This window comes from Paralichthys olivaceus, chromosome 2 (assembly GCF_024713975.1).
Source record: "Paralichthys olivaceus isolate ysfri-2021 chromosome 2, ASM2471397v2, whole genome shotgun sequence".
Classification (NCBI taxonomy): Eukaryota; Metazoa; Chordata; class Actinopteri; order Pleuronectiformes; family Paralichthyidae; genus Paralichthys; species Paralichthys olivaceus.
Window position 1 is genome coordinate 9,050,326 of NC_091094.1, and position 25,329 is coordinate 9,075,654.

A 25,329-nucleotide genomic window follows, 5' to 3' on the forward strand; every position below is an offset into this window, starting at 1 on the left:
TATTTTCCAAATTGTTTTCCTTCAACATACGAATTTCAGCCCAAGGCAAAATAACTTGATTCCCGAAATTAAATCCATCTCTGGTCACTTCAAAAAGACTTATTAGATTCATTATCTCCAGCGAGCGTTGTAATTATTGTTTTGAGTTCTTGCTCTGTTTTTTATTTTCTTTTGATTACTCTGTAAAGTGACCTTTTTTTAACATGGCTATATAAATACAAGTTATTATTATTATAGTTGAATATCAGGCTCTTTATTGTGAAATGATATCACTGCTTATTCTTAAAAAGAGAAACAGATATGTGCAGGAGAACACAACATAATTCTTCTCAATCCCACTTCTCTTTCCTCTCTTTCCTCCTCTCTCTCTGAAACACTGTTGCTCTCTGTGGCTTTACCTGCATTTCCACCTCAACCGGGACTCTCTGAACCTTCCATGTAATGTACATGTAAATCCACATCCGTCCTCTTTTTCCTCTCGTCTCATAGTCAAAGTCGGCCTCTTCCCCTGTGTCCTCCCCTGTTCAGGTCCAGCTTATCCACGACAACACCACCCCGACCAGCCCTGCGACCCCGGCCACCCCAGTGACCCCCGCAGAGGGGGCTCAGAGCCCCGGGGAGCAGGTCCAGATGACTTGGACTGAGAAGTGCGACGGAGAGCCCGCCAAGCCGCCCGGCGCAGCCACACCCGACAACATCAAAGACATCTTCAACATGAAGCCGTGAGTGATGCTCAGTGAACTTTGACCTGTTGTGATTTACCTTCTGACAAAAAGAACCTCCAGTTTTTTCTTCTGCACATTATACAAGCGAAGACACCAGAACGCTGTTAAAGGTGTTTAGAGTTGTTTGTAGAATTTGGAATTTATAGTTTATTCATGTGTTTCTCTTCTTGCCACGCTGCAGTGAGTGGGAGAACCTGTAAGTACTGAAATTCCTATAAACCCCATTCAGTCCATTCACATCTCATACTGACCGAGTTGGCCACATGAGCATATGAGGGTGAAATATTTGTGTGTGAATGAGCATCTGTCACCTCGACCAGCTTGGTATCACGAAATGCTGCGTTACGTGCTTTAAAATATAAAGAATAGTGTATATTCAGGCCTTCATCAGTGGGAATGAGCTCCACCTCCTTTTCTCTTTGCTCTGTCTTCTGTCAGGAATCAGTTCAATGTGCGACGTATGCACACAGCACTCCGGCTGAATGAGGTCATCATCAAGAAGTCCTCAGAGGCCAAGCTTGTCCTCCTCAACATGCCCGGGCCGCCCAAGAACCGGACAGGTGACGAGAACTGTATCCTTCATCCCGAGAGTAGGTGGTTTACTGACATGGTGCAAACAGACCTGCATCATTTTCAAACACAAGAAACGATGCTGTTGAGTCACCAGTTCTCTGGTCCTGACTACAATATGTGGACTAGTGCTCATACTACAAACCTTAGAGTGTAATTTAATGCTAATCTACACAACCGCAAATATATAAACATACTACTACTGCAGAGTAAAACTGAAGACACAGAAAACACAGGTAGAAAAACAAGGATCAATATACTGTATATTAGTTGGATAGAGTCTGCATCTGCAACAATCTCTTGCTTGTCCACTTGGGGGCAGCAGAATTTAGCTGTTAACATAACACAGCACTGATAAATTAAAGTTAATAAGATGAAATAATGTACAAACAGTGTTTATTTATATACACCTTTATGTTTTGGTTATATGTGAGTATGGCCTTGTTTTGATTTATGTATGTTCACCAGCTAATCAGGGTTTAATTTTTGGGCTGAAAATGAAAACAACACTTTGACAAAACTGCAAAAACAGAATCAATAAGATAAAGTTGCAAAAGTAAAACCAAAACAATGAGAGACCCTTTAAAACTATTATTATTATTATTATTATTATTAATAGTTAATATTCTAAAAGTGCTCTAGATTATTATTTTGAAATAGTACTGCTCTGGACCTGCTTTATATGAAAAGTAGTGACATAAGTTTTTGGATGATGTCACAGCAGAGTGGAGCAGAGGACTGGCTGTGATCTCCTGTCGAACCTTTGATTGGCTGCTTGTTTTGTTTTGCTTCCTCCAGTTTCTTTAACCCCTCTCTCTCAGACATGGAGTTCCTGGAGGTCCTCACCGACGGCCTCAACCGGGTCCTCCTGGTCCGCGGAGGCGGCCGCGAGGTCATCACCATCTACTCCTGAAAGAGCAGCCCCCTCCTCCCCTACCATCCCCCCCTCGACCCTCCCCTCAGCCCCCTTCCTGTGTCACCTGTGCTCCCTCATCGACGCTGCCTCATCATCACCATCACGACCGTTTCTTTCTCGATAGCTCCGCTCAGCTTCAGCACCTCTCTGCTCCATCCCCAGCAGACCGACGAGCAGCCTCACACGCTCCGCTACCAGACCTTTCATTTTACTCTCATAAGCTACTCTATCTGTTGTAGGCTCTGGACTAATTTAGATGCTTTCTAGATTTGTTCTTAGAGAGACTTTTTCTTTTCTTTGGTGATCTGTCTGAGTCGGAGTCACTCAGTGAAGAGGAGGAGGCGTGTGTGAGGTGTGAGCTGAGGTGTGAGCGCACATGCATGTATGTGTTTGTTTCAATCTGAAGATTCTTCTTATTTGTGTTGATTTTATACAAGTGAGACACAGAAGCAGCTCCTGCTCTGAAAGAACGAGAGCTGCGATGAGCTCTGTGCAGGTTTTTAGTTCCAGTGTGGTGATCGGACACTTTCAAGGCAAAAAGACGCTGCTGCCTACAGTCAGGACCAGCGGCTGGAAGAAGAGGACGGAGAAGACAGTTGAGTATGAACTGTGAATTCACATCCATGTTCGGAGGAGAAGACTGAACCGGCACGTGGATCAAACCTGCAGATTTATCTCTAACTTGCTCAATTCCTTTGGCATGAAATCCTCACAACCGTGTGTGTGTTTCTACTCCACACGTTTTGTTCCCACCATCACTTGTCTTTCCAGCCATCCTCCTTTTCAACTCATCTCTTAGTGGCTGTTTTATCCCTGTCGCCACTGTTAGTGCCAAAAAAAAAAGATACAACAAGGCTAGCTTAGTCTGTAGAGATTGACACGTGATTAAACTGTGAATTGTGCGTTTCCTCGCAGGAGGCTGGTGCGATAGTGGAGTGAGGGGGAGGAGAGTACAACCCCCTCAACGCCACTAATCCACCCACCCTGAGGAGATCATCATCGCCAGCACCCCCTCGACCCTCGTGTGGATCACTGTAAATAATGTAAAAGCTCTGGCGCGTTGTTCAGTATGAGTGTAGTATTTTTGTGACATACTAAAAAAGCTTCTAGTGGAGAGGAAACATTCCGTCACTCAGAGGGACGGCTCGGAAACTTTACTTCTTTATTTATTGGATTTATTTATTTATTGGATGGCTTAGGCTCCCGTCATAATCGTCACCGTAACCACGACGAGCACCTGCACCTGCACCGTGCGAAAAAAACGAGTGAACTTGTGACGAGATCACCGCTTAAAAAAGATCACCGATAAATGTTATTTTTTCATCTTATAGAGCAAATATATGTATTTATGTTTATAGATAGAAGTTACACATATATATCGACGAGTTGAGGTCGTTGTATATCATTTCTGATTGTCACTCAAAGATCTATCGCTCTTCTGCCAAATTTTAGACAAACGTGCCATATCAAAGTATTTTTCAAAGAGACATAGTGATTCTATTGGATAAATCAGAGGGAACAAGGTGTGCAAAATAAAAAAAAAGAGGAAGAGAAAACAGAGGTGTTTTAATGAAACTAGTGTGGTGACGACACTGTAGTTAGAAAGTCGCCCTATAGATGAGAGAGGAAGTTCAGACGTCTGTAAACAACACGATGACTCACATCAGCTCGTACAGAGGTGAACATCTGTCCACTGGTTGTTTGTAGGGTGTGGTCTAAACGAATAGAGGCTTCTGTAGCTGGGAAACTCGCTCTGTCCACGAGACTGAACTCTATGCAGTAGACTCTCCAGTGATTTTATATCCTCTAGATTGGCTGAGATTAGAGCCACACACACACACACACACACACACGTCCCTGACTGAATGACTGGTGAGAAAAATCATATTTAGGTTTAATAAAAAAATAAAGTGCATCTTGAAGGAATGTGCAATAGTCGAATAAATCCGGACTCATGTGATCATGTTATTTATTTTTTTACACATATATTTTGTATATGTAGATTTGGTGTTCAATCCAGAACCATCTCACTCTGACCAAGGACAGCTGTCACTTTACTTTCAATATCTTTTTGTTTCTTTTCTTAAAGAAACTGTTTTTGGTCATTTGCACTTGTAGTAGAAATATAAATATAAACAAATACATAAATATATATATATCTATACATATATATATATAGTATATACGATATAGGAAAGCAAAACAAATTAGTTTGTAGAACTATTTAAAAAACAGTATTAAATGTTTTTAGTGTTGCTTGAATGTCGGACCGTATGTTGTGAATGCTGCTAGTATTAATAGATTTATTTGTACTGTAAATAACTAAAGCGACTATAAAGAGAAAAGGGTATAGACATACATATCAGCGGTGGTGGTCGTCTACAGGACAAGGACCTGGAAACATTCGGCTCGTGATCTCTGGACAGGGTTCTCTTTTTGTTTTATTAGAAATCTACACAGAAAACCTTGATGCAATATTATAGTAATATTACAGCTGAGGGCAAACTCTTCACCCTTTTATCCTCTTTTTCAAAAAGAAATGCTCTCGGGATGATTCTCACCTTTAATCCCATCACTGAAGTGAATTTTAAGGAAACAGATTTTTCATTTACTCAAAGAAAATGCCAAAATATGTTTGAATATGAATATTCCTGGTTTATCTGCTCAACGTTAGTGTTTGGAAATGTTTTTAACCTTTGACCCCTGTGACAGTGAACAAGCAGCCACCCCCAGTTTTCTAAGATTCCAGGCTGCTGAGTCATGAAGATTTTATTTATCGAGCTCGTCGGCTTAACTCTCGACAAAAAAAAGGGTTGTTCAACGCTCACGTGACGTTTTTTGAAGAACATGGCTGTTTTGGGATCGTCTCCACAACATTGCCTGCATCAACTGAGCCTTTTAAATTTATTCAAAAAGAAAATATATCTGATGTTTATGGGAGACGTTTATGGGAAATGAGTTTATTTATTGAATTCTAAATGTTTTATAATTGCTGTTTGCATGGTACTATGTGGCAGTATTTGTTTTAGTGGTTTCTATAGTGATGACTTTGCTGTTCAAGGTGCGGAGCGGAGAAGGAGGTCAGACGTTCTCACGGAGTCACGCATTTTGAGAACTCGGAAATAGTTTGGCTTGACCTTGAAAAACAAGTCTTTTGCAAAAAATAAGAAAAAGTATGAGTTCACTATATTGTTCCTTGTTATATTTCAATCTTGCTCAAGTAGTCTTATGTAACGTAATAAGAGATTATGAGTTTGCGAATGAATGGGCCTGGAGGACGGTAATTTCACCCGTGTAAATATATATCACTTAAGTCAGAGACACTGTAACCGACTAGTGTTGTCTTTTGTTGTACACTGTTCTATCACTGTGGACAAAGTCTTAGAGTTTTGTAAGATGATTATGTGCAATATTGTTCTCTCATCACAAGCTTTTCATTCAGCTTTTGGTTTTTACAAACAACTGGAGGTGTCAGCAGTGGCTTCTCTCATCAGAATGTTTGTCACCGGGTCTCACGGACCTTAAAGATCTCAAGTGTTCATCCCAAACGTGGCTGAGACAGCGAAGCACTTTAACACTGGGGGGGGGGGGGGCACTCTTTGACAGGATGGGTCTGCAGAAACGTGGAGGGGGGGGGGGGGGGGGGGGGGGGGGGTTTGAACAAACTCTGCCCCACAGCACACGAGTGTATTACAGCCAGCTCAGCCATAAAATCTTATATCCCATGATCCACTGCAGTTCTGAACCGCAGCAACCCAGAGACCTACCTGCTGATTTCGTTCACATCTTATCATTTGAGCATTTTACTTTACATCCCAGCATGCATCACTCTGTCCTTTCTCTTGCCAAACTTCTTTAAAAAGAATAATCGTTAAAAAGTTTTAGTGCTTGTCACTCAATCTATGAGGTGAGCCTTCCCCACGATCCCTCCCCCCCACACCCCCACACCCCCATCTGCAGCCAAAATCCACCCTTGGCCTCCCCCACCCCAGCCACTAGATCCACCCCCCTCCCCTCCACCCCCCCCAGCTCTGTATTTTAAATGTGATTGCAGTATAATTCTGAAAAATGATCAAAGAATATAAAACTTGCGCTTCCAATTCTGGCACCGGCTCTGCTTGGACGTCACCACATAGCCCCCCCACCCCCCACTCAGAAACCAGCACGTCCCCACACCCCTCCCCTCCCCCCCCTCCCAGACTGATCCACAGACACAGATCAGATCCTTCGCCTGCACAAACTGTAGCATGAGACAAAGCTGCCGGTGATCATTACTCAGTCTCCATCCTTAAATGGATATTAAGGGCTCTGAAACACATCTATTACCGGGTTGAGGAGGATTTCCTTAAAGACGCCAACAGAGGAAGAAAAAAATAAAGACAAATCCCAGATTACTGCAGAGAGGTCACACAGTCTGAGGCTGAGATAAGATCGTTCCCTCCAGCGTCGGACAGATGTGCCTGATGCTGGGGGGGGTAATACACAACAGCTGCATTTACATTTCACACAGTCGAGCTCTCTGGGAGTCAGAAAAGATTGAAAAAAAAAAAAACTCAGGTGGCTATCACTGGAGTGCAAGCAGAGCCCCGGTCCAGTTATGTTGTGTATCTCAGTGCATGCATGCAATTACCCTGAACAAGGTGTATTGAAAATATATTGGGTGTTTGTGGTATAAAAGTATTTTGTTTATATTAGTTACAAACATTTCTTTCTAGTATTTTTTTTTTCTCTTTCCTTAGGACTGGCCAATCATTGTATCCAAGATGAATATTATTATTATCATTATTATTATAGTACCAGATTCTATTTTTATGGTAGATTTGTTGAGGTGTCAAACGTTATATTCAGATGAACTGATTACCAAAGTATATTTCAGTTTAGTGTGACAATAATGTGCTCCAGTGAATTAGACATGAGATCAGTAAATACTGTTCACCTCCTCAAGTTTGTAGCAATTACCACTTACTACATGGAAATATTTTATTCTAAAGGATAAAACTATCGGGTAGTGCCAAAGTATTTGAAGATATGCCTGCTAATGTTCAATTTGTTCTAATATTTAACCTTTTTAATCACCAGCTGTGGTTCTATAACTGTATTAAATATAAAACAATCACCAAAATAGGTTTTTAATTTAAGGATCAGGCAGCTTTTAAAGGAAAAGTTCAACATTGGGGTGAAAAATTGCTGATTGGCTTTTTTGCCAATGGTTGGTACACAAACTGAAACAGTTCAGCTCAGCACTATCGCAAAATCCACCAATCAGCATCTCTAAAAAATCACTTTATTACATCTAGTTTGTTCAATTTGGAAATGACACAAAGCTGTTTAGTGGACAATTATCTTACCTGGTAACGGTTGCCAGGCAACCAGTGGAGGCCAGGAATAGTCAGTTACATAAAATCTCACCAAACAGCAATTTGTCCTTTTTACATTCAGGTTTTTGTGACGCTTTAATTATTAAAAACATTTAGAGGTAACAAGCTTCATATTTGACAAAATGTCTTTTCCTTTAAAAGTGTCTAACCTTTTGAAAATCCTGTATTTCATTTAAAAACCAGTTCTTCCCCCCAGAGGAACCTCGTCACTGTCCAGATATGTATTTAATTCACTGGAGTCGTGGGAAACATTTTGTATGGATGCTTTAAAAATGCAGTGGCTGTAGATATAGATGATATACACAGAAAGAAAACACCTGTATCAAACTTCACTAATATGAATTTTCTTTTTCCTCCATTTTGAACAATTCATTAATTCTTACTTGATACTGTACCTAGTCTTATGGTAACGCTGTAGTGTGTTCTTTTCAGTTCTGTGGGAGTGTGTATGTGTGTACATGTGCACTTGTAACTGCTGGGGGCAGGGGTGGTTGTGGGTGAGGGAGGGACGGGGCTACTTGTAAATAAATCAAGTACAGTTAGTGTGGAGGTGTTTATTTTTTGTGTCAGTGTAAGTTAAATATTCTAAAATAAAAAAAACTAATGTATTATTCTCTATTGTGTTTCATGGTACATTGAAAAGAGGAAAAAGTAGTTTTATCTTACATTTCAAATGCTTATATCTCTATGGCTTCTGGCGATACCCGTTCCATTTTATAGATTTGTCAGCACAAAATGCAATAAACCAATACCATTTTATTACAGCGACTGTGTCTCGAGTTTTTAATCACGTCTTTATTGACAATGAAAACTTGTTACAAATTAAAAGACTCTGCAAAACTATAAAACACACAACAGGTCATGGCTGGAAAACACAAAAGTGTCCATCAGGGGCCAAAATGTACTTTACACATGCAACATATCTTCATTATTTAAACCACACGTAACAAGAATCAATTGTCTTCTGGTTAATAATTATAGTTGAAAACAAAAATTGAAGTGAGAACACTGCCTAGAATAAAGATTCAATAATAATTAAGAAAAACAAAATTAAAAAGCAGTTTACAAAAACATTCCAACAGTCTACCTATACACAGCTGGTAAATTCACTTCAGAGAATCGATGTGGTGTCTACGCGTACAAGAGGAAAAGTGGGCGTCACGTTAGGAGATGGAATTCATTTGCTGCAGCCTGTCAGTAGTGTCGGGGATACATGGACATAGACGGATGGGACGGGGCCTGGCCCATGCTCTGTGCCGGTCTGACCGGTGGCTGCTGAGAGACCCCGCCGCCCACCAGGTGGTTAAGAGACGGCCCGCTCTGGATGAGCGTGTCCAGAGCTTTCTGGACACTCGGGTTGTCAAAATTGATACCTGAAGTAGAGCCAGGGGGTCTTTGACCGATTGGTGCGACTGGCATCCGGCCCTGCGGGGCGCCGTAACCCTGGGATACAGCTGCAGGAGGAGCGGACATGGCTGGGCGGGGTAGGCTCTGGGAAGGGGGCAGGCCCAGGGAGCCATAGGCCTGTGACTGGGAGGCAGAGGGAAGGCCCCCAGCACTGACCGCTGAGCCAGTGCCGCTGGTGAACAGGCTGAGGATCTTGGCCTGCAGCTCTTGCTGATGGCTGGAGTTAGCCGGGGCGCTCGGAGCAGCAGATAAACCGAGGTGACTCGTCTGTTGGGGTGCGAGAGCAGAATGGGAGGAAGAAGGCAGTCCTGCAGCCGAGGGCGGGACATCTGCTGGAGCTGCAACGTGGACTGGAGCTGCAGGGAGAAAGATTCAGTTTGAATTAGCTGCTCTGCAAACAACAGTTCTGCATCAACAAACAAAACCAATTGTTTTTCAGTGGACAGGCCACATGCAATTCACATTCATTCCATCAAACAAAAACATAAATAATTTCACAAACAGTGAAAAGGACTCTTTTTGGCAGATTATCGGTAAATTAGACTTAAATCAAACTAAGTGGATCTCTTTTAAATTTCCTCTTTGTCACTATTGTTTTTATTCAGCTCAGTAGAGAAACTGTTTCTGTGGAAATGTTGGGAATTTTGAATAAGAAAGACTCAATTTAGAAAATTCTCACTTTAAACACAAATTAAGAATATGTGTCAGAAAGTAATTGCATTTCTTTACGTCCACTGTCAATTTACACTTCAGGAATCTCTTCATGGCCAAACCATCCGAAGAGTGTTTTAAGACCAAAACGTTTTAATAAGTCACTTCCTCAATTAAGAAGTTCTTACCTGAAAGAGGGTCTGTAGAACTTCGCACCAGACGGACTCGTTTATCCTTCAGGTACGCGATGAGACTGTCCAGTTCCTCGGGGGTTACAAATCTACCCAGAAACCACAGAGAAAAACGTTTATTACTGCAAGAATATATATTTAGGGTTTTTAAATTATCTGAGAAGCTGCAGGAATGAATAAAAAGATATCACAAAAATGTACATGTTTAATTCCCCATAGCTCCAGTTTCTTTAAATGTTTCATTATGAAAAACACAAAAGGATGAAGCTGATACCTGTTTTCAGACAGCAATGTGATGGCAGTGAGCACAGAGACGGGGTGGCTCTCTCTGTCGGGCTCCCTGAGTAATACATCGTCGGCCATCTTGGCGGCCTTCCTGGCAATCTCCTCGCGCTCTTTTTCACGGTTTTCAACTTTGTAAGAATCGTAGTTGTGGGCAACGAGCATCATGGCGTCCTGCATTGGCATGTTTCGATGTTCTGCGGTGACAAAGAGAGAAAAATGTGTTAAACAACAGAAGCTGGTGCAGATTTTAAACCAACCAACAGGTTCATATTGTGGTTTTGTCTTGTTACCCTGCGGCGTGCCGAACAAGATATTGACGGTGCAGGACCGGTGCACTTGGTGCTGCTGGGTGATGATGATGGCAAAGGGAGTGCGGGCTCGGCCAACGTCCTCCAGAGCCTGGGTCAGAGAGACCTCTGTGTTGAGGAAGATTAGGTCCACCACCATTCCCAAATCGCGGACCTTCCGCCCGACCGTTTCAGCATACTCCCTACAGTTATTTTCAAAGCAGAGGTACACACAAGCAGACGCACACACAAACACAAACAAACACACACACAGGAGCCATATGAAATGAAAACATGCCATGTCCTGATAGAATATGTACAGAGACCTTTCTGGTCCAGTATCACCAGGCTCTCAATCAAGTCCAGAGAGTGAACATACTTCTGTGCCTTGTTGACGACAATCACCGAGCAGTCCACGGGACGGTCCGTGTCATAGCGCCGCTGGAGTTCTTCATAATACTGTCGATACAACTCATTACGCCGACGCTCCTCCGGTCGAGCACGATCCTCTGCTGTAGAAGAGGCAGAGGGGAATGGAAAGTTCAATGTCTGCATAGTTTCATGTACAGCAACATTGAAAACAATCAAAACACACATTTCAATCATAGATTACTTCATATCAGAACTGCTCAGATCTGTGAAACGTTTCAAATCATCACTAAAGACCAACTTCTCACCGGCTTTCAGCTCCGGTTGAGTCCTTAATGTCATTCCCCATAATATTTATGATAACTAACGTTTTATTGCTTTTATCATTTTGTATTTATTCAGATTTTATATATATCTATTAAAAACGGTTTATTTGTATATTATATTATATTACTTGACGTATTAAACTTTCACTTCCAATGATTAGCCATTGTTACACAAGCTCAAACACAAAAAGCATTTGGTTGTCATAGACCTTCACTTCTAAAAATGTAGGTCTAGTCACCACTGAGCTAATAATCAAAGCAGTTGAAAATAAACCCATTTGGTTTTGTGCCATGTCTTCGCTGTGTATTTGTTATCATTTAATTACAACTGTAAACTTACCCTCTGGCTCACGACGTCCATTCCAGGGGTCTCTGTAAGGGTCCCTGTAGGTCTCATCCTTCCTGCGGTAATACTCTTCTGCACCGCTGCCACTGCGGTAGAATCTGTCCAAGTCTTCTCTGCTGTGTGGACACATTTCAAGTTAAGACTAAAAATGTAAACGCTTAACTATGGATTTTCAACTGATGGGCAGAATGAGTCACCTGAATGCAGGATCCCTCGGGTCGGCTCTTGGGTCCCCTCTCAGATCAGCTCTGGGGTCCCCTCTTGGGTCGGCTCTGGGGTCCCCTCTGGGGTCTCCTCTCGGGTCGGCTCTGGGATCTCCTCTCGGGTCGGCTCTGGGGTCTCCTCTCGGATCAGCTCTGGGGTCTCCTCTCGGGTCGGCTCTGGGGTCGCCCCTTGGGTCAGCTCTCAGGTCACCTCTCGGGTCCTTGTCTCTGCCCTCTGAGCTACGGTAGCGGTAGTCATGGTCACGAGAGTGGCCAGCCGGCCTCGCCTCTCGAGCCGAATCCCTCCCATCCCGGCTATCACGGTGCTCACGTCCATCACGTCCGTCGCGCCCATAAACAGGTGACCGGGACCGAGGCCGAGGCTCTTTGCTGTCCCCGTAACTGCTGTATGGGGCCCTGAGAGAAATGTTATCAATTAGAGCAAGAACACTTGGAGATTAGGCAGCCTATAAAATACTGAAGGGTTATAAGAGTGTCTATCCTCAGCTGGTGAGGACAGGAATACAGCGGGTACTGTCAATTTCTCCAATATGAACATATTTATTCACACAACAGAAGCAGCTCAAGAGAAAGCCACTATCGTTTTCGCACAGGGAATTAGCGCAAATTCAATCCAGGAGGCGACTCTGGCGGGTGTCCTTTCAAAGTTTTTTTTTAATTTCCAGTGATCCTTGAACACAACAATATCGACTTGACGACCATTTGTGCTTCACCGACCATAAACCCAGCTCTTGAAAATACAGAAGTGTCGTGGTTGTTAAGCCTTTATAAAAAAGGCTGTTTGTGCCATTTAGACGTGTTTTCTTATGATGATTCGGTTTGTTTGAGCAAGAGACGTTTCCATTCCAAAGACCGTTCACCCATTTCCAAGAACGTCTGCTTCACGTCTTCACCCAAGAAATTACTGCAACTACAACAAATATAAACTAGTAACTTCCGTGTCTAGTCTTCATGAAAACATGAATTGACCAGGGTATCCATGTAGAAGTGAACTCAAGAACTTGCTGTATTTTTCAAATCCTCATTAACGCTTCGCTTTCTATCTGGGACCCTGAAAACGTTTCTCACTGCTGTTAAAGCAGCTTGTGAGACAAAGGTTTTATTTTTAGGCCAATGCACATTTCCTTTAACATAAAGAAACGATTGTGGATCACTATGCATGGCTGAAAATTATAAAATGCAAATGATCATACTTAAATAACCATCATACATGTTTGCACTGGTACGTGCTCGTTCCCAACCATACCCGCGAACTTGCCCTGGGCGAGTGTTTAAGCGGCACCACACACACAGAAGTATCAAAGTTCAAAACGGGTATCGCCGATTTTTGACCCTTAGTTGCGCAATGGAGAAATGTCCTTTAAATATGGGTCCCCGTTCTGTAGGTACGTTGGTGCAGGCGATGTTCCTGTTGGTGGTTTTATCTTATTCCATTCATCAACAGTCGCTTGTGATAGCATGTCAAGAAACGTAGCAGGTGGCTGCTGCTAACTAGCCGACAGCAGGGTCGATTTACAGTGGCGATTTGAGACCGATAGTGTTGTGTAGCTCTGCTCTTCCACTGTTGGAGGAAGGAAAATGATTCAACCGTGATTATTAGACGTCGAGCAAAACACAATGTATTTTGATGAGAAACTGCAAATGTGAACAAAAAGCTCCACAAATGTTTTTTGTAGCCCGTGTTTTCAACGCACGAAGTCCCGCACACGAGAATTAAAAAGCCATGTGGAAAAAAATCTTTGAAACAAAGTCACTTTAAATTACATTCACGTCTCTTTACTTTATTTCAACACATCCGTAAGTTTTAATTTATAGTGAAATATTGTTTGTCCCATGAACCATCACAAACTTATCTAATTGTTCGTTAAGTTCCACCAAGCGGACTCCACAACTGGTGGAATTGACAGTTGAGGAAAATTCTTAATACGCTTTTGTTTTTTACCGAAACCTCAGAGGCAATGGTAGTTCTTCACACCCATTTCGCGTTACTTTACCTTCGAGGAGGGCTCTGCTGGATTTGAGGTTTAGCTTGCCGTCGCTCCACTGCCATATTTACATCTGAAAATAAATCAATCCAAACGTTGAACATAACAGTGACATTTAATCAGCAGCTCATGTGTTCACGCAAAATGGAGAAGTCGCCACAATAATTCCACGATCCAAATGAAATGGGTCCAACATCCAAGTTTGAAAATCCAAACAGGACAAGATGTCAAAATGCAGCAAATCGATTTGCCAAATTGATTTGAATTGAGTAAAAGGTGAAGAAAGCAAGGAATTCTCTGCTCCTCTTCAAAACTGACAAGAAACGATAGCAAGGTTTGAACATGTTAATTAGATTTTGAACTTGAAATTCATCCTTCAGAAACTCCCACAACCACAAGAGTCCCACTTTAAGTGACACATTTAGAGCTATGGTGGACGAAATTCCGAGACTGTGTTGCAAACAAGAGATTTTAGAGATTCAGGCTTTGCCAGAATTTAATGGTGCACTTATTTATTTGCTTTTTCAGCCCAGAATGTAACATATCTACAAAAAGACAGATTTACAGTGAAAGAATAATGATTAAATCAAATCTTCAGAGTATTTAAGACTAAATGCATGTGGACAGCTATCATACACAACATTAATTTACTGAAAACTACTAGTAAACCATTTATCCTTAAAACATCAAATTTGCTGTTTTTACTGGCATTGTTAAAATCAAATCCACAAAAATATTATCAACAGGATCAGCACTTTATCTGTTACGGCCAAGGTGTATCACAAAGAAAATCTGATCTTTAATAAGCATGGTTTTGTTGCTCAAGGTACACCATTAAAAGCTTAACCCATTCAGCAAGACAATCACCCCGTACAGTTGAGGCTTACCTATTTTATAACCTTTATATATTCGACCCTTTTGGGCCGCCTTTGCAGCTTCCGCTTCCTCAACGCGTTCAAATTGTACAAATCCAAACCCACGAAACATGGACACGCCTGGAAGAGGAACATTTTAAAATGGTACAGACTTAGGATCGGTTTGGAGAACAGTTTGGATACCTAACCTAAGTTATCCATAGGAATCATAACTTTTACATGCTTATATTTCATGAAAACTTAAGTTATTGCTGATACTCATCTAAAATATTTTAGTAATTGTGACATTCAGGGGACAGCCTGTCCTAATCAAATTTGCGTATATTGTGTTCATTACTGACCGACAACTTTCCCGTATGTGCTGAACATTTCTTCTAAATCCTTCTTTTCCATGTCGGAGGTCGGCAAATTCCCCACGAAAATCCTTCTCTCCAAATCTCGAGGATCATTACTGCTGCAGGAGCGTGAAAAGTGTCCTGGCGATGCGCTGCGGCTTCTTCGGCGAGACATGACTTGATCCAGACGTTCAACTGGTTTCTTTCTTTGTTTGTCTCAAATGCTTGAAAAAGTTTGGTTCGGTCGCTAATAAGCTTCTTAAAATTGTCGTCCAAGATCCTGAAACATGTCAGTGAGTTAAAATAAGAGATCAAGTTCCTTGGAGGGGGAAGTTTTAGTGGAGCAAAGGTTGCAGATGAAAATCACACCAAAATGAGACAGGAAATGCAAATGCGGTTGCAAATTCTTTTTCACAGGTAGCAAATACTCGAAATTGCAGTAGTGCTTTTCAAATCTCCAGAAAAATGTTTAAATTTATACTATAAAATGTTTTATATTATTTAATGTGTCCTGCATTTCTCCCACGCTCATTTGAATGGCACGTTATTTGCTCCATTTAACTCTGCATATCGATCTTGCCTTAAAGTATGGCATAATTCAAGGCATATCATTATTAATGGTGAGTAAATAAACAAAAGCAAATTCACAGTGCAAATTTGGCATTGCAATCCAACATTTGTGCGAGCAGGGACAGAAACACTTCACATCACCCACCTAAATTTTCACCGCTTGTGGTTTGGCAGGGATCTGTTGCTCGACGTGCAGCGTCTGCGGTACTGCGTGAGGTGGTTAATCTGCACTTGCATTGACCTTTGCTGTCTTTTTTCCTCAGAGTGGGCACTTTGAAAATGAAAGATTTCTCATCTCGAAAAAATCCATTTGACGCTGAGCTCAGACGTTTCTGCAGGTGGGTGTCAATATAAATGTGTCCCATTGATGATTGATTTGAATCCATTTGAGCTCAAGAAATTTTCAGTGGAAATCTCGTCAAAATTTTTAAAAGTGGTTGAATTTCGCAATTTCGCAAAATAAAAACGCAAAGTTCTAGTGCCTTTGTTGGAGCAAATGGCGCATATGCCCATAAAAACATTGTCAATTGTGCAGCATGATATGACGTTAGGTAATGATATTACCGATACAACTTGGCAATAAGTAGTTAAAATCCTAAAGTCAAAAATAAAAAATTGTAGCACTTATTTATTTATTTTGTTGCCCCTACAAGACTACACGCAGAAACTCTGGAGACGAGTTTCGAACGGTGTTTTCTACAAATAGAAATGCAGTGTTTGTTCAAATCATCCTCTTCACTTAAATGGTAGAAATGTCTTCAGGGAAATCGCAGAGATGAAATGAACTCAGCTTTATGTTGCTTTGAAATTGCCAAAATAACTCGTTCGGAAAAACTATTTCTAAAAAATCTTAGGATAACTTGATTTTTAACATGGCCTGGGTGGCCCAAAGTTAAATGATTTCAGGAAGATATTATGTCTGGGTGATTTTAGTAACAACACACAAACATTAGAAGTTGAAATTGGGAGGTGGAGGTGTTGCATTACAGTTATGGAAGTAATTTACAGAAAGCTTTTGAGGGAGCGACCCTTTACATACCTCAACTTGACGCTGGATATCCTGGATTCTGTGTCCACATAATTTGACAACCCCAAGTGCCTAAACAGAAGGGAAAACACATTAACACAAGTTGAGAAATAAATTAAGATGTAGTAGCTTTAAACTACAGATAATGATGATAATGAGAAACTACAAGAACAAGCAATGTTCTGCATGTGAGACAAGTACATCACAACACAAATGTGTGATTTTGAGGTTACAACAGACAAATCTGAGATGTTTAAAGTCTGGATGTTTCATAGATTTGAGATTAGTAGTAATAAATACCAGGTCTGATTAATGTGAGTGTTGAAGTTATCTGCGACAATGTGGTCAAGAGGGAGAATCAGCTTTATCGGTCTACTAGAAGGAATTTAACTCATATTCTACATTTCTCTGTGTAGACATGGACATGTAGCTGGAGAGGACAACGGCAAACTGAACGATACAAATATTACAATATGTAGTAATAGTATATGTACACAAGTCATCTGGTTCTGTGAGTTGTAAGCAGTGCAAATTAAAGTAGTGCAATGAATTAGCTGAACACTGTAGAAACATGAAGCCGGGCGTGTTTGTACATTTAACACTAATTATTTCAGTGTTGAAAACGTCTCCTCTCGGTAGTGTCACGTGTTTAAGAGTTACTGTTTTCATTTAAACATTTCACATCATACAACAATATAAATGAGGGAGCGACATTTCCTGTAGCTGCTGAGTCGGAAGCAAAACCCAAACGCGCAGGTCTCGCTGCACATGACGGGTCATACATTACATCTCCGGTTTGTATGAGTTTATAAAACCACGTGAATTTAATGAATCCAGAAAAACCCGCACACAGTCACTGAAGATTAACGAGGAGAACACTCGTTAGTGTGCACGCAGCTGTGTTAGCTAGCTAGGCTGACGGTTAGCTGCTTCACGTTAGCTGCTGGTTACCATCGAGCTAAAGCCTCAGGCTACACGGTTAGCTAACTGGAAGTGAGCGTATTCACTCCGCGTGTGTGTCGCGGAACAGACAGAAGAACAGACTCACTCACTTTCTACGTGGATTTTCTCTCCGCTTCCAGAAGCTAATGGCCGCGAACACACGGCGGCTTGTGTCGCGGTTTCTCACAAAGCTGCTGCTGCTGCTGCTTCTTCTTCTTCTGGTTGATTCAGTGCAACAGAAAATCACTTCCGCTGCCTCTGCTGTGGCCACAAACGCCGTCATTTCCCCACATCTCCCCCGAGTGGCCACATGTAAAATAGCTGGATATTCTGGTAGATTCCAGGTTAAAATGTTGAAGCTGTTTTCAGTCTGAGCTCCTGAGGGTGAGCAGTGTTGTATATTACACAGGTATTCACATTGGATACCCACATATTTTTCTATCATCATCGTGCACACCCACTTTTATTAAAGGTCCAGTGTGTAAGATTTAGGTGACAGGGATCTATTGGCAGAAATTTAATGTAGAATAATTCTCATGATGTTTTCACTAGTTCATTTCATCTAAATTGTATGAATTGTAGTTTTCTTTACCCCAGAAAAAGCCCTTTATATTCAAATACTTTATATTTACATGGAGGGGACCCTCTCTACAGAAGCCACCATGTTTTTTACATTAGTCCAGACTGGACAAACTAAACACCTTTTGGGTTTTATGACAATTAAAGGCTACCACAGGTTCGTTTTTATGTTTGGAAGGAGAGGGTGAGGTGAGGGGTGTTCAGCTGCAACATGCATTTTCTACACTAGATATCACAAATTCTACACACTGTACCTTTAAAAATGATTTGCTTTGTTAATTAATGTCTTGTAAAAGGGGCAAGATCATAAAAGATTATTCTTCTTTCTGCTCCGTTTCATTCAAGATTTGAGTTTTGTGTTTTCTTTTAAATCGCTGTGTTTGGTCGATGAATAGAATCCAAAACATTCCTTCATACTGCTTAGGTCGTGTCATCTAAGTGCCTGTAAACCCCGACATCCGACTCGACATGACGTCATTTACACCATGTTTTTGGCTGAAATGTCCCCTACCAGAAGTATCGATGCTAGCGCACACTGCCCTTCCGCAGTGCTGCTCATTGTGGGAACTGTTGGGTCTCTCTCATAGACTGTCTATAAAGAGGGCTCTCTATACATTTTAAAGTTCTGATCTTACTGTCTTATGATTTAGCCCTTTAAAATGTAACTGAATTAAACACCTTTTATCATAATTCATTCTTCTTTCTTTTTTTTAGATAAGTGCTATACAAATACAGTTATTATTATTACATCTACTGGTAGTTGGTAACCTAAATTGTGCAGAAGACCTTCAAGTGTGCAAGGGATTATCACCAATCTTCTCCTATATTCTAAATACATGGAACGCGACATTAGGTGCCCATTTCTTCCGCTCGAGCCCCCAGGCCCCTGGAATGTGTGTTGACGGCCCTGCTGAGCGGGGCCTGCCCACCCTCTCTCCCCGGGACTCGGAGCCTCTGGTGCGGGAGGAGTCAGTCACTCGAGCACCAGCTGCAGTCGCTTTGTTACCACTGAGCCAAGATGGCAGACTTCGAGGAGCCCAGCGACGAAGAGAAGGTATCATGTGTTCCCTCTGTGGTTGTTCTCCTGCTGTGATGTTGTGGACATGGCCGCTGTGTGTGAGCCCCGCTCAGCTCAGCCTGTGTTGTGTTCGAGCTCTTCACATCGCCTGACATTGTTCCTGAGCTCACAAATACCTGGTGCCAGGGACACAACCTGTGTGAAACCGGTGCTTGTTGCTCGATAGTCTCACACGTTGCTGCTTTATCGCGGGTTAGACTTTATTCTAACTTGAGAGAATGGTGAGCTAATGCTAACCCGAAGCCAGTCGAGCTACTTCCTGCATTTACAGCGAAGGATCGTGACAGAGCATCGTCAGCAGGTCCACACCCACTGTCCACAAACTCTGTATATACATTATATATAGATATGTATATATGTAACACATTATAAATACAAGGTGTATATGTAGCTGTTACCTGTTGGTTAAATAGATAGAGAGCTGTGTGTTAGCTGTAAGGTATCAGTAAACAGTAAGATGTAAAAATATCAAAATCTATTCGAGATATAAGATCAAAATATAAACAATGTAAAATGTACACAATAACCCAGACAGACAGACAGATCTGCTTAATTGATTCCAAACTGAGACATTCCAGTGAAACAGCAGCAAGATATAAGTCACTTAACACAAACTAGATGCAAAATATGAGAAAAATTCCAGATCAAATTATAAACAATATAAATGTATGTAAAGGGAGCAACAGAGACTCCAATGTACATAGAGTGAGTGCAATATTCATATAGTAGTGTGTGTTCAATGTAAATATACTTGGTGCAACATTGTAGCAGGACGTGTGGACGGTGCAGGTATCTGGGTAAAGAGAAACAGAAGTGAAGTGTTGTCTAATGGTTAGTGGCAGGAAAGATTTGCTGTAACAGTCCTTGTTGAGTCTCATGGAGAAGGTGCTCTGCTTTCTGCCCAGTATCAGGCCCGGGGCCTCTTTATTTTGCACATTCATAGTGCAGATATACAGTCAGTCTTCCTGCAGTGTTGCTGTCTGCATCGTGCTGCTACATGTTGTAAAGTAACACTTTGCATTCCTAAAGCTGGTGGACTGGCCATGGGGCTTCCACCTTCCAGCCTCACTGCAGTGAAGCTGCAAACAAGTCAGTGCAATGGAAATGACTGAAATCAGGGCTGTGTCGTACGGCAAAAAAAAATTATCAAGATTAAAATGTATATAAGTTTATAAATCTGATCAATCATTTGTTATACTGCTATTGATGAAAATTATATTGCAACAATCACTGAAATTGTTTTATTACCCAGTCTACTTTAATTCGATATCTATTTTAATAGTGTCATACTGTTGAATTGCACGGTGGAGAATCAGAGCCTGAGCCTGGAAGTGCTTTCTGAGCTCTGAATGGACAATTCAGGATCATAGTTAATCTAGGTTAGTCATTGTAAAGCCCCCTCTGCCCCCTCAGCTGGACGGCCCTGTTTGTAGGTCAGTGGCAGCTGCAGCCCGGAGGCTCGATATCCCTGTCTGCCTGACAGACGGCATCCCTGTGATGATGGCACATCATAGTGTGGAGGTGGCAGCATTGTGGGTTACTGTGAATGTCACATAAAAAGAAGCACTAATTATCTCGCCTGATCTAAACTTTGCTTCCACTTAACGGGAAAGTACACGGAAAAATGAAAATTCACTCATTATCTACTCATCACTGTGCCGATGGAGGGGTAAAGTGTTTGAGATCCAATACAACTGAAGTAAATGGCGACTAAGTATTCAAATGTAAAAAAGCAAACATAAAATGCCTCCATACTGCTCCTTTGGGGTCATCCAAGTGTCCACAAAGCCCGTAATTCAAATTCGACTAGAAAAGGTGTAATTTACACCGTGTTGCGTTCACATCAGTTCAATGCATTTTATGTAGTTTTTTTACATTTGAAGACATGATCACCAGTAACTTCAGTTGTTTTGGATTTGGCTGCAGCACTGTTTACCCCTTAAACTCCAAAAGTGTTTTGTGGACTCAAACACTTTTCACCCACCCCTCCATTGGTATAGTGGTGAGTAGATAGTGAATTATCCCTTTGACTAAGCCGGGCCTTATTGTGATGCCTTTGTCCTGCCAGTCCTCACTGAGTATCACCACAGCACCTTCCACAGCCTCCTCTCTGTGGCTTTGACATCACATGCTTACACTTGCATACTGGCTGCTAAGAAAAGCCCTTTGGCAACATTCCCTGCCTGCCATGTAAGGAGTGGCCAAAAGATTCAATAAGCCCTCAGCTAATAAAGTTAGAAGCCTGCTCTCTGCCTCACTCTAGCGGTTATCTGCAGGTTGTTTTACACTGTATCTCTCACTATGTTTGTAAGATAATAAATAGACACGAATAACAGGCAGCAGAGTGAAGCAGAATGATGTGATGTAATGATACCTCATACTACATCATATTTAGAGTTTTAAAGAAAATGATTTTGTTTCTAGGTCCGTATTGCAGCTAATTTTGTGATGCACGCTCCTCCAGGAGAATTCAATGAAGTCTTCAATGGTGAGCCTTATTTGTGATCGGCATATTTAGAAACTGTAAAAGAAAATGTAAATGCTTAACTCATGTTAATTCTTATTTTCAGATGTTCGAGTTCTGCTTGACAATGATAATCTTCTCAGAGAGGGCGCGGCTCAGTGAGTTTTAGCAGTATTTTGTGTTTTTACTGTATTTCGTAAAGCTACAATTATATTATTCATATAAAAGTAAATTTACTTTTAATCCTTTTTTCCTATACTCAAGTGTCTGTTTGTTTTAATGTTTTATTTATATTTGACATATTCTTATTCAGTTTCTTTCTATATATAGAATATATATAGAATACAATATACAATCTATATTGTTGGATAATGCACATATTTTAGTGTAATTCTTGTTTCTTTTACATACTTACATACTGTTTATATTTATAACTATTCTCTCTCTCTCTCTCTCTCTCTATATATATATATATATATATATCTGTATATATTTCCATTCTTGTTTGGACCACCTAGAGATCAATAAAATATAAATATTGACTGATTTATTTGCTTCTAACTTGCTTATATCCTCATCTGATTTAGTGCCTTTGCCCAGTTCAACATGGATCAGTTCACTCGTGCCAAAATTGAGGGATATGACGAACAGGCAAGTTGTTCTCTAAAAGCATTTAGATCAATTGTTGTCCTTATTGAACCCACTGAAGTTACTTAAACAATTCTTGATTAAATAACCATAGTAACAACAGGTTTCTCTGTCTGTATTTCCCGTAGGTCCTGATAACAGAGCATGGAGACCTGGGTAACGGGCGTTTTTTCGACCCTCACAATAAGATCTCCTTCAAGTTTCACCACCTGAGCAAAGAAGCCACCGACCCCCGGCCCCATGAGGGGGAGGTAGCCCTGAGGTCATGGAGAGACCCCTGTGATGCTGCCTTGAGGGCCTATGTCAAGGAGCACTACTCCAGTGGAGTTTGCACTGTAAGCTCGCTCAGCCACTCTGCACCGTACCTGCTGATACACACCATCACCCACTCATCGTGTTTTATCTGCTGCAGGTTTATGGGAAAACAATCGACGGCCAGCAAACCATTATCGCTTGTATCGAGGGTCATCAGTTTGAGCCTAAAAACTTCTGGTAAAGTTGATAGAGAATAATGATCACACCGCAAACTTCTGAATCAAATTTATTCAGACGGAGATGTCATTGATGTGTTATGTGTGTTGTCAAATGTGCTCATCTACGTTTTCTGCCATCAGGAATGGTCGCTGCCGGTCTGAGTGGAAGTTCAGTATCTCACAATCTACAGCGCAGGTGGTCGGAGTTTTGAAAGTACAGGTATGTTGAATGATTGTCGAGATTTGTACGAGCTTTGCTGCGAGGTTAGCTTTGTGTCACTGCTACATCTCCAGTGTGTATTTCTTCTGTTTATTCCAGGTACATTATTATGAGGACGGAAATGTGCAGCTGGTCAGCCATAAAGATGTACAAGAATCACTGACTGTGTCTGTGAGTATTTTTATCTTGTACATCATTTTTTAAGTTTTTATTGAATTATTATACATGCATATTTAAAGTTAGTTTGTGATTATAATGCAGAAGCAAGTAGACAATAATTGTATGTGGACTCAATGTGGGCATTTCATGTTGTTCAAGAGTGTTTAAATCATTAAATTAACCCATGAGTGATTGTTTTGGCAGAATGAGAAACAGACCGCCAAGGAGTTGGTGAAAATTATTGAGGATGCAGAGAATGAATATCAGGTATGTGAGCATTAAAAATGTTCAGTTTATTGAGAGGAATTAGCAAACCTGAAAACATGAAAACTAAACAACTGTTGCAGTTGTTATCTTTACACCAGAATACTTGATCACAGTTTGTTCAAAATAAAATTGAACTAGCTTTCCATTCTCCTGCAGCTCACACACTGTGTTTTTCCTTGTTTATTTCTATCCTAATAATAATAATAAACTTTATTTATACAGCACCTGTCAAAACACTGTTACAAGTTAAGAATGAACATTTGAAGGAAAACATCAGGAAACCATTAAAAGCTATTTGAAGATCACACAGCATTAGAGCACAAATGCAAAAATAGTGTGGGAGCCCTGACAGAAAAGGCCAATTCATCACTGGCTTATATGACTTATCTGGAACTGACAGATGATATCAGGATACGATATTGCTTGTTGACATGTTTGTCTTCTTTGTTTTGCAGACAGCCATCAGTGAGAACTATCAGACCATGTCAGACACCACCTTCAAAGCCTTACGCAGACAGCTGCCTATCACCCGCACCAAGCTCGACTGGAACAAGATCCTCACCTACAAGATCGGCAAAGAGATGCAGAACGCTTAGAGGACGGAGGCCGCGCCGGCCTTGGTTACGAGAGGCTGATGCTTGAGCAATGAGTGTGATGCGTTCCACTAAAATAGACAGTGCAGCTTCTGTCAAGCACCCAGAGGGAACGCCTTTCATTTAAAATGACACTGAGTTATGTAACTGTGGCTCATTTGTAAACATATTGTACATTATTGTTTTTCAACAAATAATGCCTTTAGTGTCACTGTGAAAGTGTTGGTCGATTCCTGCCCTTCAAACTCTCACATACACACACAGTTCATCATCCCTCTGTGATTCCAATGGACGCACATCCTCCCAAAGCCATCTTCAGTTTCATGTAGCAACTAGTTTACTTTCTATAAAAAAACAACAGATATTCTTTAAGAGCTTCCAATACCTCTATAGTTCTTGTTTTATTAACAGAGGGCAAATGCTGTATGTAATTTTGATATGTTACCTGACTGGAGAGAGACTTTAAAGCATTTATGATTTCCTCTAGGTCCATGTCTAAAGCGTAAATGTCTTTTCTTTCTCTCCTTCTCTAGACTAAGAAAGTATTGGTGCCCTCTTGCCTTTTGTTTACCTTTTAGCTTTTACTATATTTTTTATACAAACTGTAAGTGCATTTATTATTCTTGAAATAAAAATATTGCACCAAATATGATTTCAAGAAACAATAATTTGTGTTGTAATTTATTGTTTTGAGAGAGCAAGGTTACGATATTTTGTTTTCAGTTTTGAACATATTTGGTATTTGCCACTACAATAGTCGCCTGGCACTTGACCACAATGGAAACATTCTGCAGAATATATATATGAAATATTTATTGAAAAAGTCATATGTGAATTTGAAGGTTTAGTGTGTAGGTGAAAGGGATCTATTTGCAGAAATTTAATATAAAAAAATCCTAGTGATGTTTTCACTTGTGTTTAATCTGAATTGTATGAATTGTTGTTTTCTCTACCCCAGAATGGGCCCTTTATATTTAAATATTTTATATTTACATCAGGAGCGTGTCCTCTCCACGGAGGCTCCCATAGGTTCTCTGTCATGTTTCGAAGGGGAGCGTGAGGTGAGGGGTGTTCAGCTGCAACATGACCCTTCACCACTAGATGTCACTAATCTCTGTCATGGAATAACTGATCAGAATTCAAAATTTATGGTGAAACAGAAATTTAGATTTAGGGTTGGGTAAGGGTTAGTGAAGTTCATAACTTAAGTCATTTATCAAGTAAAAAATCAAGACTTTCTCTTTTCAAACTTTTGGATATCTTCATCGATTCACGCTCATGACTTCAACTTAAAATACTAATTCTGCTTTGGTCTAATGGAATTATTATTGACAATTTAAAGATCTATTTGAGCTAATCGTGCATTTTTCACTAAGTTTTGTCGAGTAACCAGCAGGAGAACCTTGATGTGTGACGTGGTTTTGATAAGACCACACAGT

At 40.9% G+C, this 25,329-nt stretch overlaps 3 protein-coding genes across 14 annotated transcripts in view; 2 read left to right on the top strand and 1 right to left on the bottom strand.

Moving 5' to 3' along the window:
• slc12a5a (solute carrier family 12 member 5a) overlaps window positions 1–8,353 on the top strand; it is a 130,662-nt gene extending 122,309 nt beyond the window's left edge. For 2 of the 4 annotated variants that reach the window (XM_069534247.1, XM_069534272.1), the window contains exons 23-26: window positions 490–722; window positions 907–921; window positions 1,164–1,297; window positions 2,117–8,353. In XM_069534247.1, coding sequence (XP_069390348.1) covers window positions 490–722; window positions 907–921; window positions 1,164–1,297; window positions 2,117–2,208 — 474 coding nt within the window. In that variant the 3' untranslated portion in view covers window positions 2,209–8,353. The remainder of the gene's footprint in view (window positions 1–489; window positions 723–906; window positions 922–1,163; window positions 1,298–2,116) is intronic. The other 2 variants (XM_020096846.2, XM_069534253.1) reach the window with 2 other exon arrangements.
• Window positions 8,354–8,364: 11 nt separating this feature from the next.
• On the bottom strand, window positions 8,365–18,738 carry ncoa5 (nuclear receptor coactivator 5). 9 transcript variants are annotated; one of them, XM_069534338.1, is made up of 12 exons: window positions 17,520–18,738; window positions 16,480–16,539; window positions 14,877–15,150; window positions 14,548–14,655; window positions 13,670–13,733; window positions 11,649–12,071; window positions 11,446–11,567; window positions 10,790–10,919; window positions 10,414–10,613; window positions 10,113–10,317; window positions 9,836–9,927; window positions 8,365–9,352 (listed from the first exon to the last, which is right to left on the bottom strand). In XM_069534338.1, exons 3-12 carry the CDS (start codon window positions 15,043–15,045, stop codon window positions 8,784–8,786), a joined length of 2,082 nt encoding a protein of 693 aa, XP_069390439.1. In that variant the 5' UTR covers window positions 15,046–15,150; window positions 16,480–16,539; window positions 17,520–18,738; the 3' UTR covers window positions 8,365–8,783. The 9 variants fall into 9 exon arrangements, with proteins under 9 accessions (XP_069390439.1, XP_069390436.1, XP_069390416.1 ...); XM_069534335.1 differs by having other exon boundaries at window positions 10,414–10,616; XM_069534315.1 differs by having other exon boundaries at window positions 10,790–10,922.
• A 163-nt stretch (window positions 18,739–18,901) lies between these two features.
• LOC109635338 (F-actin-capping protein subunit alpha-2-like) lies at window positions 18,902–24,537 on the top strand. Its single transcript, XM_020096470.2, has 10 exons — window positions 18,902–19,042; window positions 21,491–21,554; window positions 21,637–21,688; window positions 22,118–22,181; window positions 22,307–22,513; window positions 22,591–22,670; window positions 22,793–22,871; window positions 22,971–23,042; window positions 23,235–23,297; window positions 23,753–24,537. Exons 1-10 carry the CDS (start codon window positions 19,007–19,009, stop codon window positions 23,891–23,893), a joined length of 858 nt encoding a protein of 285 aa, XP_019952029.1. The 5' UTR covers window positions 18,902–19,006; the 3' UTR covers window positions 23,894–24,537.
• Window positions 24,538–25,329: the final 792 nt, after the last annotated feature.